At 36.3% G+C, this 19,776-nt stretch overlaps 1 protein-coding gene across 1 annotated transcript; it reads right to left on the reverse strand.

The window, feature by feature from the left end:
* Positions 1-310: 310 nt before the first annotated feature.
* STEAP2 (STEAP2 metalloreductase) lies at positions 311-15,861 on the reverse strand. The gene is given in 7 exon segments (XM_036247644.1): positions 311-403; positions 406-515; positions 6,366-6,513; positions 8,926-9,090; positions 11,865-12,392; positions 14,785-15,309; positions 15,857-15,861. Coding segments are annotated over 6 exon segments (1,536 nt in total). The 5' UTR covers positions 15,277-15,309; positions 15,857-15,861.
* Between the last annotated feature and the right edge of the window lie 3,915 nt (positions 15,862-19,776).

The following is a 19,776-nucleotide window of genomic DNA, read 5'->3' on the forward strand; positions in this document are numbered from 1 at the left end:
TCAGTCTTTCAGGATATTTTCCTGGGGCCTATGGATTATCGCCCATTGGGGGGAAAGGAAGGGAGAAGAATTTATTCACCAGCTCCCTCTTGTGCTGCATCTCCTTGGTCAAAGCTCACCTCTCAAGTAGGGTTGCCAGATTTAGCAAATAAATAAATTAATAAATAATACATATTACCATGCGATATTAGTAGCCGAATTACACTAAAGAGTTATTCGTTGACTTTCTGCAATTCCAATTTAACTAAGTGTCCTGTATTTTACTGGTAGTTCCACTCAGGACATAAAACCCATGCATTGCCAGACAGCTTCAGGGGAAGCCTGAGTCTCCACAGACACTGTCCACAGGCACCAACGTTGGCATCTCCTCAGTATAGTGGTGCGGCGGTGGTGGTGAAGCAGCAGCAGTGACTGCTCTGGTGCCACAGGGCAGCTCCAAGCCACTAGGCAAGAGGCAAGGCGAGAGGCAGAGGCAGTGATGGGGAGGGGTGTGGGCAGGAGGACTGCAGGCATGGCTGCATGGACGTGGGATGATAACATAATTTATTGTAAAGACGGATCAATATTCATTATATAATCTTGTTAGTATCTGCAGGACATACTGTACTAGTCACTGGAAATACTGCAGTGAATAAGACAGAGTTCCTGCAATCTGGGAGCTTACAGAATGAATATAGCTCGAACACTGTGTTGAGTCCGTGGTTTAAAAAAAAAAAAAAAGAAAGCTAGTGAAAAGAAATAACTTTAAGAATACTAATTCATTAGATGCATGTTCTCTAAATAATTACTTTGGCAAAAACAAACAAAACCCACAAGACTCCAAAACTATTACATGCATTTCTTTTTGGATGTTTCTAAAAAGAAAGAAAAAAGTATTAGATGGGTTCCATTAGATATTGGAATTATTATTCAGTAAGGAAGAAAAATTTGTTTGTATACTACATTAAAAAAAATAAGTTAAAACACATTAAATAATACTTTTTATTTAGATGTTTGTAAGGCAGATCTATGAAAATAATATAAAAACATGGCATGTAATTTGATAGCAATCATTTGGTGATTACAGAGTTTTAGCAAGTATCTATTACACAACTATAAAGAAGACTATTTTATAAGCAGATACAAAATACCTAATCAAAGATCAAGGTAAGAAGATGAGTATAATCAATTAACAATGGAAAATCAATTCTAATATGAATTGTACATTATCCTTTAAAAACTTTTAAAGGTAAGAATTATTGCATTCTAGTTTATTCAAACAGTGTTAAACGGTATCATGACAAAAAACTGAAGACCAGAATGGATCCATTCTGACTTCCTGTAAAGAAACTCAGGTTTACAATGGCTTAAATACAGGCAAAGGCAATCCAAGTAGTGAAGTGCTCAAGATCTTTTTAGTCTCTACCATGCCATCCTTAGGGTGTGGCCTTGGTTCTCTTGGATATATCAAGGCTCCTGATATTACCATAATACTGACAGAAAGATGGAGGAATAAGATAAAGAATACATGCTGCTTTCCTTTGAAGAGACGTCCATTCCAGGAAGTCACTCATACATTCCCCCTACATCTCACTGGACAACACTGCATCACATGGGACCACCTAACTGCAAGGCAGTTGAGGAATTTGATGAACAGCAGCTTTTAAAGAAGTAGGGTAACCAGACATTGGGATACAACTTCCAGTCGCTGTTCAGGTTGGATTATCTGAAAAACTATGTAAAACCTTTAAAGAAGATGTTGAGAGAACATTTCCTAGAAGTTGGCATTTTGAAAATCATACATAAGCACCAGTTTTGTTGATTTAACTTAGCCCATGCAGTTATTGGGAGTATCCAAACAGTCTGCCCTAATTTTGAATGGCTGCATGAGTGAAAATCCAATGATTTGGAAAGCTAAAAATCTCAGTGTGCACATGTGTTAGGCTGAACTAAACATTGTTTTGGTATCATATGGGCAGAATCTCTGAATTTAGCACTTTATAACTTTTTCACATAAAAAAAAAAATGAAGAACTGTTTCATTCCTGTAAAAATCACTCTTTAAGGGTTAAGAACAGATCGTGTTTCCACAAAAATTACTATAGTTCCATTTAGAGCAATGACACAGACTGAACAGAATTTGTTTCACTGACTTATGAACAATTGAAAGTGGAGCATCTCCTGTTCTTGATGACACATCACAAATATTAATCTTAACACTGAGCCAAGGTGTGTTATACTATGTGTAGCACTGCTTTAAGTCATGAATTCACTAAATAATTTCAACATGACATTTTAAGCTGTTTAAATATTTATTCCTAACAGATTTTATAGACTGACACATGTTTCCAGTGTTCCTAAAGAAATATTTATGAATACCATTTATGGTGCTTTATTTAAAATATCACATAAGAAACCTTAAATTTCACAAATAAACCTCCCTTGGGGGGAACTCTCTGTACAGAATTTATTATGAAATAGTTTAATGGCAAAGGCAATAAAAATGAATTAAGGTTTTATCATATTTCAGAGGAGATCAACAATACAAAAACTGGACAGGATATATTCTTGCCCTTTTACACAAATAATTTTCATAATCTGACTGTATGAACATACCTTATGTTACTATTATCAAATTAATTTAGAAAGTAAAATTCCTTAATCGAGTTAGTATTATGCCAATTTCTTAGAAAATAATCAGGTCATTTAACACAACACTGGAACTCATTAGCCAATCCCTTATGTAGCGCAAAATAATCATCTCCGATAAATGCCTATAAATATAATTTATTCATACTTTAAAATATTTTAAAATATAAATAAAAATCTACATGTAGGCAATCTCAGCTGAATTTCCATAAATGCTTTGAAAATATATGTTAGCATGAATATATTCATATCTAAACATGATTTTAAAATTATTAATAAAGGAGACATTTAGCATCTGCACCAAACGCTAAGTAGCATGATTCAGACCAGGATTGTTTGCTTCTTAGGAAAAAATTACTTGATTTGTTTGCATAGGTTCAAGACTGGATGTATTTTCTACATTCTTATGATTTTCTCCGGGGCACTTCTTAAAGTACAGATTAGAAAACAAATCCCGTTATTTTAAAGTACCCACCCCTTTCTAATATCTAGCAAAACGGAATTCAGTCCTACTTCTGAAGCCAGAGTAGTGATTTCTTTAATAAAAATAATTATGAAAAGCAGTGATGAAGAAAAATAATCAGGTAGGAAACAGTAAAATAAAGCTATTAAAAGTCAACTAAATAAAGCAATTAAGTCAATATTTTTGTATTTTAGGAAGGCTTTTAAATAATTAGAATTATAATGAATATATTACATTTATTCTAAAACTTCAAAATTAATTTCATCTTTGTAAAGAAAAGAGATACCATTTGAAACAACAGTTACATCTTATATATATTTTCATAAACTTTGTTTTTGCAAACTTTCAAAGTCCCATTTAGCTGTCATTGTGACCATTTTATTTATATTATTGGCAACTTAATATATATATGTGTAACAATATACTTCAATAGTTATCTAACTTTTAAAAAGATTTCATGCCCTGGCCGGTTTGGCTCAGCGGTTAGAGCGTCGGCCTGCGGTCCTGAGAGACCCGGGTTCGGTTCCCGCTAGGGGCACGTGCCTCGGTTGCAGTTTGTCCCCGGCCCTGGTCGGTTGTGTGGGTGGCAACCACTCGATGTGTCCCTTCACGTCGATGTTTCTCTCTCTCTGTTCCTCTCTCTCCCTCCCACTCTACCTGAACAAAAAATGGGAAAATGTCCTCAGGTGAGGATTAAAAAAAAAAAAAAAAAAAAAAAAGATTTCATTGTATTTTCACATTAAATGGTGAACATAGGGTCTTAAGACATTGAAACTTAAGGAACAAGAAAGTATTGAAAATGTGCTGTTAATTTCACTAGTCCACTATAATAGTTTACAGGTGTTTACCTTTAAAAGTTAAAGCCCAACTGAATTCCTACTAAGAACTAACAAGTAACTGACTATCAAGAGGGAAGGATTATTAATGAAAATAAAGAAAATGGAGAGCTCAATTAAAAAGTAAAAGATATTCAAATTCACCAAGAAGAGAACATCAGAAAATCATGAATGATCTACCAAATCGACAAAATGCGTAGTAGGGAAAGAGCCAATGGTGGGAAAAGTAGCCTCTACTAAGTAAATGTCCTTTTATTTTTGGCAGCTGGATTCAGTAGTACCTCAGAGGGTAAGTTTAGAAATGCTATAATTTCAGAGGAATGCATAAGATTGTATCTTGTCTGAAATTTTTTATTTTAATAGGAAAGAACTAAGGGGAAAAAAGTAGGGCATTCTAACCAAAGTTTGAATAAAATGCAATTTTAATATGAAATGTCAGCACTGAAAAATTTTATAAATAATCTGTATGATTATATGTCTTTAGAGTAGATTCATAATTAACCATTTACCCTAATATCCTTTATGCTTGCAAACTGCTCCCTAATGAATGGTTGAGCAGGCAGAAGGACTTCTCAAGATGAGAAAAGGAGATGACCAACATACAGGGACTTTTTAAGATGCTGTGGGCCCTGGCCAGTTTGGCTCAGCGGTTAGAGCGTCGGCCTGTGGGACCTCAGCCATTGATTAAAACTGCCATGGTCCTATCTCTGCTGGAATCTCTCATGGTTTGGGGAGGCATATGGACTGCCATGGGTCTTCAGGGTCACATCCCAGGCAAGATACCTCCCCCAAGGTAAGTAACTGTGGATTGTCCCACAATCTGATAACCATAACTCACTCTCAAGAATGTCAATGCTTTTATACATAAGAGGAAGCATAGAGACTGGCATCATGAATGTACTGCATGGAGATGGAGCAGGGGCCATACAGCCCAATGGTTAAAATCATAGACTCTGGAATGTGACCACAGGGACATGAATGCTGACTCTGCCACTAATTAACTCCATGACGTTGGGCAAATTACTTAACTTTTCTATCCTTCAATATTCTCCTATGTAAAATGAGGAAAATAACTACTTCTGTTATGGGGTTGTTTTAAGTATTAAAAGGGATAATACAAGTAAAGTGCTTAGAACAGTATGTGCCTGTTAGAATCCCTCAATGAGCTGTAAAATCCTACACCACAGAGAGTGGTGACTGGCTAAGGTGCAACAACACAGGTTAGTTAACAAACAACTACCTGCATGCAAACCTAATACTTTCCCTCTAACTACAAACAATTATACGATTTCCAGGATTGATACTGTATTAGCAAAATTAGTTTTGGAGGCCAAGTATTACTGCCTTCTCCCTGACAATGTATTAATATTCAAATGGAACTGATTTGTAATAAGATGAAGAAAACGCTTCATGAGGTATGCATTATCAGTGTATCTTTCATGTCTCCAATGCATTTTAAATATAATTTCGGGTTCGATTTATTTTTTTAGTTTGTGTTTGTTCACACGATCACATTGATTCACAAAATTAATGACATTTTTAGGAATATAACCATGCACCCTTACCTAGATGCTAATGTAATACATCCTTTCTTTAAAAAAAAAAATGTGAGCCCTGGCCAGTTTGGCTCAGCAGTTAGAGCGTCGGCCCGCGGACCAGAGAGTCCAGGGTTTGGTTCCTGCTAAAGCCACATACTTCAGTTGCAGTTTGTCCCCGGCCCCGGTTGGGGTCGATGTGTCTCTCTCACATCGATGTTTCTCTCTTTCTTCCTCCTTCTCTCCCTCCCACTCTATCTGAAGATAAATGCAAAAATGTCCTCGCGTGAAGATTAAAAAAAAAAAAAAAATGGGATTATGCACTGCATTTCTACACTGGGCAATAATTAAAACCTTATTTAAGCTTCAGAGGAAAACTTATCTATTGAATTATATTAAAACAAAATTCTGCTGGTTTGCAAAGTGTTTTTTTAACATTATATTATATCTAAATTATTAACTAAGAATATTTTTGTCTGATTATGGAATATAGTTTGTTAAAATGACAGTAATGTCACAGTTGTGCAAATCTAAAAAAAATACATACATTTCAACAATAAGTTAACTGCAAAAATTCATACTGGCAAAAAAATGACATTTGAGAAAATGACTTTGAAGATTCTACCACTATTTGGCTGAGATCACACTGAACAAGTTTCAGCACACAACAATTTGACCGTGTACTGGCAACTGAACATACAGGAAGTCATAAGAATAATGGCATGAGTAAGAATTCCTATGGCATCAGCAAGCACCATTTATTATCACATTACCGTGACCCTCTCTGGTGAGAAAGGAGGAACTGCTCCTCCAATACCTTCTTCTAGAAATTGGCTCTTTTCCCAGCCTTTTTTAATTCTCTTTAGCTTTTGGCTTATACATGGAAGAAGTAAAATGCTTTTACCCAGAATTACAATTGAGGGCAAAACAAGAGCAAGAACGAAGTTTGGTGGTGTATAAAACCTGTAGTACTCTTCTTCAAAAGCTCGTTTCCATCCATAAATTAAAACATGGAAAGTACTTATGAGCAGAGCGACATAGCCAAGTGTAGACTTCGGACAGGGGAGGAAGAAAAAGGAAACAAAGAATAAGAAACAAATTATTCAAACTCATAAATGAACCTATCCAGCAATACCATGTTCATATTTTGATAAAACTATTTTATCTTAAATTATTGAGCTCCTTTTTGTTCTCTACTAAATTTTTTAAAATTTAAATATTTTCATATATATTTATATGCATGCTGTATTTTACACAAATAAGGCCATACTGCATATAGTTTAATAGTCTAATTATTTCGTGTATTATATGAAGAACTTTTTCCTAATGTCACCAACTATGAAAACGTGACTTTAATGCTGTAGAATATTCCACTGAATGGATGTGCTATTATTTATTTAAGCATTCCTTTTGTGTATCATTTACTGTTTCCAGCTTTTCTCAACTATAAATATGTCACTTTAAACCCTTTTCTATATTTTGGTTTATTTCCTTAGAACTGATTTCTTAGAGTGGGATTGCCAGTCAAATATCTAGCTTTACCTTATGGGTATTGATAAAAACGGCTCAACTTCTTTATAAAGGTTGTACAGTCGGCCCTCGTTTATCGCGGTTAATCAGTTCCAGACTCTACTGTGATAAATAAATTTCCATGAAGTAGGGTTCTTTATTTATACAGTTGTCCCTGGCCACTTCGCACTTCGAAATTGTGATAGAGTGAAGCCACGAAAGTCGAAGCGTGAAGTGGCGAGGGACGACTATACATTTCTGCCAGTTGTGTATAGTAGAAAAAATGTGTGTATATATGTATATACATACATATATAATGATATATATTTTATATAAAAATATATATATACATACATATATAATAAAATTAAATCCCGAAGAGCATTCTCATGGGGGTATACATACATGCATATGTACATACTAACTGAAAGTAAATATGAAAAATCTTATATATTAATATGTAATGTAAGTAGCATTTCAAACTTGTGGCTTTATTGACCTTTACTGAGATTATTAAGAGCACTTCAGTTAAGCAGTTTACAGGTTAAAATCTAAAAGGTCAGCATTCCTGGTTCCCTAAATTACGTTCAATTGCTTACTTTGAGAAATACTCTGTCCCATAAATGTAATATTACATCCGTAGAATGATGTAACATCTAACTTCACTGGGAAAGGATCAAAACTCTAGCAGAAAATTGTTCTGTCTGCAATTACTCATCTAAATTTATAAGCATAATTTGCACCCATCTAGCATCTTTTATCTGAGGGCCTTCTATTTCTTTCCAGGTGTGATTAAACTAGCCCTTGGGAAAGTAAGCATATTTTCATTCAAAAATAGGAAAATTATTTTAGACAAGGGAAATGGCCTTAATTTGAATGAGATGAGATTTTTAGATAAATTTAAAACAAAAAAGCTCAAGAAATAGACACCCCCCCCCCCCAAATTTAGTGTATCATCAAATAATACTCATCAGCATTACAGTGCCATAAACCACTTGGATACAGCCAATGCTGATTTTGTGACAATACAGGCAGGGTCTATGTTTGAGTTACATATTTTTAAACATGCAAATTTAGCCCTGGCCCGTGAGGCTCAGTGGGATGGAGCGCAGTTCTGTACACCACAAGGTGGCAGGTTTGATTCCTGGTCAGGGCACATACCCAGGTTTCAGGTTCAGTTTCGTCAGGGCACGTGCAGGAAGCAAACGATTGACAGTTTCTCTCTCACATGGATTTTCTCTCTCTCTCTCTCCCTCCCTCTCTCCTTTCCTCTCTCTTTAAAATCAATAAAAGCATGTCCTTGGTTAAAGATTTTTAAAAAATGCAAATTTATGAAATAACAATAAATAGAGGTGAATATTCAATTAAAGAACAATGGTGTTTTGAAAGTGCTTTGTAGACACTCATATACATATGTATATAACTTATATACTAAATACTTAACAAGTTCATAAGGCTGATTGCCTGTCATAATCCATTAACCTAGTTATCTGTTTTGCCACTGTTTGTGTTTGTGTGTGTGTACACACACATCTTTTAAAACATTTGACTGAATTCAAACTAATAAAATTTTTCTCAGCACAGCAAGATGACTCAAAAATAAAATCATTCTTCATTCATTCGGCTGGTAATACATTGACTTTTGGCATTAAATGTGTTCTAAGCTCACATATCCCCACCTTCATTTTTTTTTTTTTTCTTATTAAAATAACCTTTATCCATAGCAGCGCAGACAACGCTAGCAAAGCCTGCCAACAGAATCTTGTTCTGGTCTTTCACTTACTAAACCAGAATGGTCCTAAACTAACCTCCAACAATGTGAGCTCACCAAGCTTACATGCATAAACACAGCCCCCAAAGGCACTCTTTTCATAAGAAGCATATTTCAAATTCAACTGTACTTAACACTTAAATTCTATGCAGCCCATTCTCTCACCAAACAAAACCCCACATACCTGGATAAAACTGAATTCCCTCCAGTTTAAAGCACTGCTCACTGAAGGGATGGAGGTGACTGCCAGGAGGGACAGTAAGCCCAGGCTCATTATGCCAAAGGAGATATACATTTCAATTCTCCAAACTTCTTCCTCATTCCAAGAGTTTTCAATGTTTGCATGAACCTAACAAGAGGGCAAACATGAATTTCCCTTATTTGGTAGAACATTAACTGACTGAGCACGGAGTTCACTCTTGGCATATGAATACATCACACATGGACATATTTTCGTTGTAGTAATTCAATTTAACTGTTGTGGAAAACCTGTTGCTGGATGATACTGTTCCAGGCGTGGGAGAAAGAGAATGGTGAGTTAAACACAAAGAGGACTAGGAGTCTCTCCTTCCTTGCACACATGTGAGAAGAGTGGGCAAACCTGTCTCACATTTGTAGTGCATCATGAATAGGGGACTCTGGCGTCCTAAGACCATGACATGCCCAGCGGTCGGTTCTGGGTGACAGGAAGGAAGTATTGGCAATTAGACTTAGTTCTGAGGTACTTTTACAAGTTGGTTTACACTTGATTGAATAGTTTGGGTACATTCTGGACTTAGTTACACTTGGAACCCAGGGAGGGAATGTCTTAACTACTTCTGTATGGTCCATCTAGAATATTTACACGTTGATTTATCTCTTTCTTCTTACGTTCTTTTCCATAGGAAGTGGAGATTTCCCTGAGGACTATTTAATATACTTTTCCAACTGTCCAACTGCTTCCTTCCTATAAAGTACTTTTTTAAAATGTCTCTCCCTTACAATGATAATGCATATATAATCAGGTCAGACTTGATTAACTCTGAATGTGTGGTATCCTGCATAGGAACTATTCATAGAATAGTCTACTTATATGAAAACAATATCAGAGTATCAATCAAGGCTTGGACTCCTTGGGCTAAAGCTCTGATTTAAGTATCTATTCGTGGAAAACAGATTCTAATGTAACACTAGCTTAATGTTGTCCAGTGCCAGTTAACCAAACATACTTGAAATTAAAACAAAGAAAAGCTAGATCTTAGCCATTAGGTCAGAGAGTTCGTCTGGGGGAAAGGGCTCTTCCTATCTCATCTGATGTCTGTACAACACAGAAGAGCAGCACACCTCGGTACACCCAGGGGTTACAACCTGACCTACCTGCCTTCCCAGTTCATCCCTTCATTCTGCAAATATGCTTTCAGAGTATTTACCTGTGCCAGGCACAGTTCTAGACAGTAGGCATACATCAGAGAACAAAATGGACAAAGATACATGAAGAGTCAAGATAGGAAATATATAAAAAAATAAAATAAAATGGAGTCATTTAAATCAAGCTGCTACAATTATTGATATTATGAAGGTTGAGACTTGAGGAAATACTCCATTCTTGTCCCAATTAACCTGGGAACTTGAACTTTCCAGAGCTGCATTAATGTCTGGATATACATCTGGACCACCAGGGAACTCTCTAGTTATCCCCTGAAAGACTCACTTGTCCAGGCCACCTAATTATCCCATGAAGGACTCAGATGTAGCCACCTGATATTCATTACCCAGACCACTGGGACCTGACCAGAGCTCCTGGTGCCCATCTTCTACACCACCTGACACCCATCATCCTGACTGCCTGACATCTGACTGGTAACTGTCCTGGGCCAATTCTAGGGCTAAGAATGCAGGACTGATTATTCTCAAGAACACACTTTTTACCACAAGACCTTTGAACTTCTTTTCTTCTTTGGGTTTTTGCCTAGTTCCACTCCCAGTTGGCAAACTCTAAGACCCTTGAATAAATTTCTATCATTTATTTCTAGCAAAGCCTCTACACTCTTTGAGTTCGTTTGGCATTACATTCTAATGAGAGAAGGCAGACAACAGTAAATATAATAAACAAGGAAAACATAAAGGGTGTTAAAAGGTGGTAATTGCTATTGACAACAGAGAAAGTAAAGCAGAGTAAGAGGAGCTGGGAGTTCCGGGGTTGAGTTGGAAGCAGGTAGCAGAATTTAAAATGATGTCCAATGTCAGCCTCATTGAGGGGGTGAGATCTGAGCAAATGACTTGAAGGAGGGAGGAAGCTGGTAGAGCAGATATCAAAGCCTCAGTTAAGAGTAGTATTTTTAGGAAAAGAATGGCTTAAAAACATTAATGTATTAATTTTTTTCCAAATGAATTTAGGTTGAAATTGTTGAAACACATATAAGGACTAGATGCTACATACTTGGACTATGATGCCTTGGTCCCTTATACAAAGAAAAAGCTTTTATACATTTGTGTTGGTGCAGTGTCCTTGGGTTTCATTGAGAAATGCTACATTGAAGAGCTTCCATGATACCCGGTATTTTACATTCAGTGAATGGGAATTATTGAGGAAATTGGTCTACTCCATCATTAAGCTCCTTCTATGAAGCTTTCCTCAAAATTTTCTTGAGCAAAGTGCTAGAAAAATTTCACCTGAGGAACTAGTATCTTTCTTGCTTTTTGATAACAAAAACCTTGTAAATATAAGTCTCTAGATCTTGACTTCCTATTCTGTTTTATGTTTGCAAGGGTTCTAATTTTACTGTATACATTTACTAAGAATCGCCTTAATGTTTCATGGAACATAGCCAATTACAAAACATTAAAATAACAAGCTGTTCAGTACCGAAAGCAATCATTGCAATAACAACATTAAAAGAAAAAGAAAAAGAAAAACCCAATCCATTATTTCTCTGCTTTTATTCTGCAAAGAAAGGAATGGCTGCAGCTTTTACCCTAAATGACTTTGCATTAACCACATAATTCTTATGCAGAAACATTGTTTAAGGAACAATCCTTTCGCTGCCCTAAATATACCAAGGTATGCAAAGTTGCACTCTATTTTTAATGTTACATTTTACAAATTATGTTAAGCATCAGATAAATAACAAGGATGGTCCATACCTGCTGATAAGCCATGTTGAGAAACAAGTATCTCTCTGACCGTCTCATTGGTAAGCAGAGGCTGTAGGCAACATGAACTGAAGCGAAGAAAAAACTGAGTAATCCAAGCTGTTTTCTACACTGTAACCAGGTCTCCAACCAAGGTGGAAATCTCCTATACTTGGTGCCATAATAAAGTTGATAAGCAGCTGCCAGGAGGCCTGCTAAGTATACCAGAGACAGCAAAGTAATGGCAACTACGGGCAAGGTTTTATTCACAATCTCAATAGGAATCTTGTAAAAGTCACTTTGCTGGTTTCTAGCATATGGATGTATCACATCTCTGACAAAGGAATAAAGAAAGAAAAACGTGGCCAGGCTTATGGCTACCACCACTGGCCCTCTCCAGAGAGTAAATAGTCGCAGGGGTAAATTTTCAATCTCCCTGGCGGATGATAATGATCCCAAGTCAACGGGAATAAAATTCAACTGCCGGGCAAGTTCGATGACCTGTTGTCGAGCTTGAATATTGTTGCTGCAAATATAAACCTGCAGCAAAAACAAAAGACACATCATTACTGTTGCTGCTTATAAAAATGGTAATGATCCCACACTCCACTGAATCTACGGAGCATCACTTGTGATGACACTAAGTGATGCAAAAAGTCAGGGGCATAAAGCATTTATTAATTTATTATTTATTAATAGGTTAAAATAGTGTCATTAAAAACAACAAAGTCCCTGCTACCTGAGATGACACAAAAATAAAATGCAGACAAACCTAGCTAGAACCCGAGTTCAGGATGTCCTCAGGAGAAGGAAGGTAGGAGGAAAAAAAGGATTCTAGACCATGTGGTTCAGCAGCACAGGGGATTTAGGATCTCCTCTTCACTGGAGGCAGATGCAGTTTGAGCTGCTGGTCCTGCCCAGCCCCTCTCCCGCTCTCTCTCCCCCACTGGGAACAGGGTGGGGCTGGCGCTTCAGGCTTTCCTGGATAGTATTTAGTTGTAGGACAACAGAGATTCTGCCTAGTAGAGTGATTACAAGCACTGCCCTTTACACATATTCAGCAAGAGAGAAGATGACCATGGACTCTGGGCTGAATTTGCAATTAAAACTTCTAAATTATATTATGACGCTATATTGTTTACTAAATTGATCTTTTGGCTTAGAAACCAATTTGCCAAGTATCTCTGAAAAACCACGGGTTAGCTCAAGTATATTATTTCACTGGTCAGAATATGAGATTCTTTCATCTTTAAATGATACAATATACCTAGAGGGGGAAAAGAATGGTATTATAAGGCTTAGTTAATTTAAAAAGTGAACCTACTACCGTTTTCTAACACTAAGGAGTTAGCTCTATAGGAACGCTAATGACGTGATGAGTGGGGTGGGCTTTCAAACGACCAAAGCCTCTTAGATATACTACTGCAGATAAGAATTCAACCAATATTTGTTGCGCACCAAGTTCGTTGCTGGAGCAAGCCACTATTATATATGGGGCAGTCATCTCACTTAGGGCTAGAAAAATACTGTTATTAAGTAAGGTTGGGGAAAATAAATTCCTAAATATATCTATCCCTGAAGGTGTTTACATAACCATACTGAAATACTGGCACGCTAAACCTATTTACACTATGCGGACAATGTAAAGCTCTTTAAATTACTAATTTTACCTAATATTAGGCAAATGAGTGACAAAATCTATACTGTTATATAAATGTTCATGAACTTCTAAAATGGAGTGGGCAACAATACCTATATAACAAAGAAATAAAAGCATTCTAAATTCACTTATTACAGCTGCGACAATGGTGAAGTAAATGCTTTTATTGTGAAATAGAAACTATTTCTGTAGCTCACTTTGAATTAAATCATTGTTCCACAAAGTTTTTGTTGTTAAAGAACTAAAATGATCGCAAATATGGGCAAAAGATTAAAATTTTCCCTAATTTAGTCTGTATCCTTTGCTAAAACTTTGGTGCATACATGAAAGGAAAATAGGATTCAAAAACAGCCTCCAGGAAAGTTAAAATATATTCTTTTACTAGTCTTCCAAATTAAAGACTTGAAAGTGAATGGTTATCATGACTGATATGCAACATACAATGATTGATACAATACTTGAATTTATTTTTTAAGACCCCCTAATCAACTGTCTTTATGGACAAAAATAATAAAAGTGCTTTATCATAATGCTGAATTATAATGCATCACCACACCTTTAAAAGATTTTCAAGGTGCACTATTTTATATATTTACTTATAAAAGCTCTCATACCACAAAGGCATTGATGGGGTTCCCCACCTGCTTTTATTTTCAAGTTGAACTAGACAGAACCCCTAGACTAAAAAAGAACCTAAGAAATCCAATCTGCTTCTATCTTCTCCGCTCGAATTAAAATCTACACTTAAAATAAAACAACCTGTACTACTGTATTTTAATACATTCTATGAATAATCTATGTAAAATAAAAAGGCACGCCCGCATTCTTCTTGAGAATCATTCAATGGCATTTCGTACAGAGATGGAATACGGTAACTGAACAGCTGCAGAAAGGCAGAGGGAAGGAGAAAAGGGAGGGAGGAAACAAGGTTGGGAGGGAAGAAGGGAAAGAAAAAGGCCGTGTTGGCCGTGTTTCTACTTGTGAGGAAGCAAGGAGAGCCTCAACGCAACGTGCCCCCTTACTCATCAGCCAGCCTTACCTTTCCTTGAATTAGCTGGTGATGCAGAGAAGTCTAAGTTATTTCCCAGCTTTCCATATGACTTTGTGCAGAGAAATGTGCCCCTATAAGGTAGGACATGAACTTTCAGGTGCTCATACACAGTTTTCAAAATGATCATCATTGGAGGGTGTCAGAATTTGGTTTTTAAATGAATAATATTTGTTTAACTACAAAATACCAGATCAACAAGAATAAAATTAAAAAATACATACCTGCCGGCTGGCATCCTTAGGTCCTAGCTGAAGTGCCCAAGCTGAGATAACATTAAATCCTTTGACAATTAGTGAATCCGGGAATAAGGAAGCCAAATATTCAGCATTGGATTCTGGGTATTGGTTTATCTTCATGTTATTGCTCACATCAATCAGGATTTTACCCACAAGCAGATGTCTCAGGTCCCACAGGGAGGTGTAATGTTCTCTATGTATAGCAACAAATATTATATTTGTTTTGGTTAACACATCTTCATGGTGAGTGACATCTACCACATGAGGAAAAAATTCCGAAGCAAATTTAGGATTTCTACTTCCTATCACCACATGATAGCCACATCTAATAAGTCGAATGGTCAGGGATTTGGCAAAATCCCCACTTCCAATGACACCTACAGTGACCTTCCTTGCATCTTTGATGCCATTTATACCATTAGGCAAAAAAGTTTCACTAAGGCTCTTAGGGCTTCCCATTACAGAGATCGATTCCATGATACAGGTTCTTCCAAGATCACTAGGGATATCCTAGGGGAGAGAAAATAAAATATTCATCAATTACCTGTTACCAAATTAATACACTTCCAGACATTATCATATGTCCCTCATTTCTACAGGTGAAATATTTCAGCAAGCTATATAACCTAGAACTCAGTAAGACACAATTTGTAAGCTAAAAAAGGATCTCAAAATAGAAAAAAATGAACTGTTATATGCTATATATACTATGAAAAGTTAATATACTAAAGTGGGGCCTCTCAGATTTTAATGTGCACATGAATCACCTGAGAATCTTGTTAAAATGCTGCTTCTGATACAGCAGTTGTGGAGTGAGGCCCAAGATTCTGCATTTCTAATAAAGTGAGCTGATGCTGCTGGTCTGCAGACCCCTCTTTGAACAGAAGGCACTAAAGAAAAAGAAGAGATTGATGTCTTCACCTAGAACATTTTTAAAAACACAGTTCTTTTATTTTATTTTATTTTTATTTTTTTTATTGATTTTAGAGAGAGAGAGAGTGGAGGGAGAGGGAGAGAGAGATAGAAACATCAATGAGAGAGAGCATCGACTGGCCACCTCCTGCATGGCCCACACCGGGGATTGGACCCACTACCTGGGCATGTGCCCTGACCAGGAATCGAACTGGTGACCTCTTGGTGCATGGGTCTACGCTCAACCACTGAGCCACACCAGCTGGGCAAAAACAGTTCTAACAAACCTGATTACCCATTTCCCAGCAGATCAAAAGGCAACAAAACAGAAAAGCTGCTGGAGGAAGAAAGGACTGTGATAGGATCTGATAGCACACAGGACAACAGAAAAGAGAAAAACCATAAAAAACAAAGAGCCCTGGCTGGGTAGCTCAGTTGGTTGGAACGTGGTCCTGATACACCAAGGCTGCAAGTCTGATCCCTGGTCAGGACACATACAAGAATCACCAGTGAATGCATGCATAAGAGGGACAACAAATCACTGTTTCTCTCTCCCTTTAATCCTCACCCAAGGACATTTTTGCATTTTTTGTTCAGACAGAGCGGGAGCGAGAGAGAGGAAGAGAGAGCGAGAGAGAAACATCGATGTGAAGGGACACATCGAGTGGTTGCCACCCGCACGACCAACCAGGGCCGGGGACAAACTGCAACCGAGGTACATGCCCTTAGCGGGAACCGAACCCGGGTCTCTCTGTACCGCAGGCCGACGCTCTAACCGCTGAGCCAAACCGGCCAGGGCTGTTTCTCTCTCCCTTTAAAATCAATCAATAAAATTTTTAAAAAATGCTTAAATTCAAACTGTCTAGAGTCATTTGGGGTGGAGTCTATATACCTCAGTAGCTAATGCATGATTTTATTAAATGAGAGTAAGATAAATCAGCTACTAAAACGTGAACCTAGGCACACTTAAATAATATCTTTAAAAAAATAGGCATTAAAATATAACAAAGGTTTCATTAAATATCTTTGGCTACTATCATTCACTCTGTATCTTATAACTTATCACTGAGAAAGACAGCAGCAAGTGAGGGAGCCAGGATTAGAATCCAGGCAGTTCAGCTAAGGCATGTGTCACTCAGGCACAAGTAAGAAACTTAAGAAAAGGCTTTTTCTTTGGGCATGAGGAGAAGAGAAAAAGAATTGTGCTCATATTAGTATATTCTTCTTTGGCCACTACTCCTTAGCATTACCTAGTGATTTTAATGTCTAATTTAGATCCCGAGAAAGAAGAAAATTCACTATTTTTAATCTATTAGACATGTTCCACTTCACACTTTCCAAGATAGAAGGGATGACAATGATCTGCTTCCCCCTGGAGTGATTTCAAGCACCCAGAAGGCCAAGAGGGGTCAGAAGCACCAGGGTAGTACAAAAACATTAACATCCTCTTGGAGAAGTCATTATTTTTATTATTCAGGAGCAGTTAAAAGAACCAGAAGCAATTTAATGAACGATCATTTCATTCGACAATTCAAGTTGAACAGACCAATTTATCCCTTGGCATATATTATCTAAGGGTAAGGGTTACTAGACTTACACACAGGAACCCAAGTACCCTATACCCTAGTCCTGACTTCTTCTGAGTAGATATTGTATCAACTCCCCAAACATAAGAATTGCAAAATCTTTAAATCTAAGAAACGTTGATCAAAGCCTTTTCAAACTAAAAACAAAACAAAAGCAAAACAATATTAGTTATCTGCTAATTTCACAAAGCAAATTAAAACCCCATCAGTAAATCAGAATGTGAACAGGTAAAAATACACTAGGATCTAATAATGGCATCTATGGGCCTTTCATTATACCATGTATTTTAATACATTTATAGGTAACTGTTCTAACATGTTTGGGCCTTATTCACATTCTATTTCTTATAGCAAGTTCTAACTGAACTCTTTAATGGTGTGACTGTGACTACACATAAAAGTTGGCCTAATAAATGAGACTCTTTTTATTACAGTTTTAAGGAATGTGAAAGTATCCGTGAGAAAAAGAAATGGAAAAAAAAACCCTGTAAAGGATCTGAGAGATGGATTATTTGTGTATTGTAGAAAGCATGTAGTACTAAAATGTGCTCGCGTGCTATTTAATACTTCACAGTCTTTTCATATATATTATCTTACTGAATTCTCACATGGCTGTGGAGTACATGTTATGTCCATCTTAAAGACGAGAAACAGGCTCTGAGAATTTTAGTGATTTGCTTAAGACAATGCGGTTTGTAGTGACCCAACCAGGATTTAAAAACAAGTCTTCCCACCTAACATTTTATGGGAATTATCCACTGAAACTCTTGGATAATTGGTATGCATCCTTATTTGAAAATCATTTTCCAAAAATTATGAAATGGTAATATTATTTAAATGATGTAGATTTATTTTTTGAAATTCTGTTTGTATACTATCACAATTGTAAATGATTTATTAACATTTTATACTTGCATCTGAGTGGCTTTGGTGTTCATGTTTGACAGAACAAACCAAAGAATTTTCAGAAGAAATATAATAACATTTGAGCTAAAGCTTGACTACCTCCAAGCCTTCCAATTACCAGAATTTTAGTGAGATAAACTCAAAATAAATAAATAAATGCTCCAATTAAAAGAAATAGGGTGATGGAATGGATAAGAAAGAATGACCCATATATATGCAGTTTACAAGACACCTACCTCAAAACAAAATATTCACACAGACTGAAAGTGAAGGGATGAAAAAAAAATATTCCATGCAAATGGGAATGAAATAAAAAGTGGAGGTAGCAATACACATATCTGACAAAATAAGACTTCAAAACAATGGCCGTAAGAAGAGACAAAGAAGGCCACTATATAATACTAGAAGAATCAATCCAAAAAGAAAATATAACCCTTGTAAACACATATGTACCCATACATATAAAAAAAACTCTTGATAGACTTTAAGGGAGAGATCGTTAGCAATACAGTCACAGTAGGGGACTTTAACACACTTCTGACATTACTGGATGGATATTCCAGACCAAAAAAAAAAAAAAATCAACAAGAAAACAGTGGATTTAAATGATGCATTAGATCAGATGAATCTAACTGATATTTACAGAACATTTCACCCCAAAGCAGCAGAATATACATTCTTCTAAAGTGCACATGGAACATTCTCAAAGATAGACCTCATGCTAGGACACAACACAAGTCTATACAAATTCAAGAAGACTAATATCATACCAAACATCTTCTCAGATAACAATGCTATGAAACTAGGAGTCAATTATAATAAGAAAACAAAAACAAACAAAAAAAAACTCAAACTCAAATACATGGAGGCTAAATAGCATGTTAGTAAACAATGAATGGGTTAACAATGAGATCAAGCAAGAAATAAAAACCTTCCTGGAAACAAATGAAAATGAACACACAACAGCCTAAAACCTACAGGACACAGTGAAAGCAATCTTGAGACAGAAGTTCATAGCATTAATGTCCTACCTAAAGAAAGACAAAACTTTATATAAAACTATCTCTTTCTAATTGTTTAAAAATTTAAACAACTAGAAAGAGAAAAGGAAGAAAAGCCCGGAGTAAGTAGAAGGAAGGAAATAATAATGATCAGAGCAGAAATAAATGACATAGAAACTAAAAAAAAAAAACTACACAAAAGATCAATGAATCCAAGAGCTGGTTCTTTGAAAAGATAAACAAGATTGATGAACCCTTAGCCAGACTCATCAAGAAATGAAGAGAACACAAATAAATAAAATCAGAAATGAAAGAGGCAATATAACAAAGGGCATCATAGAAATGCAAAGAATTGTACAAAAATACTACAAATAACTATATGTCATCAAACTGGATAATCTGGGCAAAATGGACAAATTCCTAGAAACAATACAATCTTCCAAAACTCAGTCAGAAAACCTGAATAGGCCAATAACAACTAATGAAATTGAAGCAGTAACAACAACAACAACAACAACAACAAAAACTCCCAGCAAACAAAAGTCCTGGACTTACAGGAGAGTTTTACCAAA

This window comes from Molossus molossus, unplaced genomic scaffold, assembly GCF_014108415.1.
Source record: "Molossus molossus isolate mMolMol1 unplaced genomic scaffold, mMolMol1.p scaffold_m16_p_7, whole genome shotgun sequence".
NCBI classification, from domain to species: domain Eukaryota; kingdom Metazoa; phylum Chordata; class Mammalia; order Chiroptera; family Molossidae; genus Molossus; species Molossus molossus.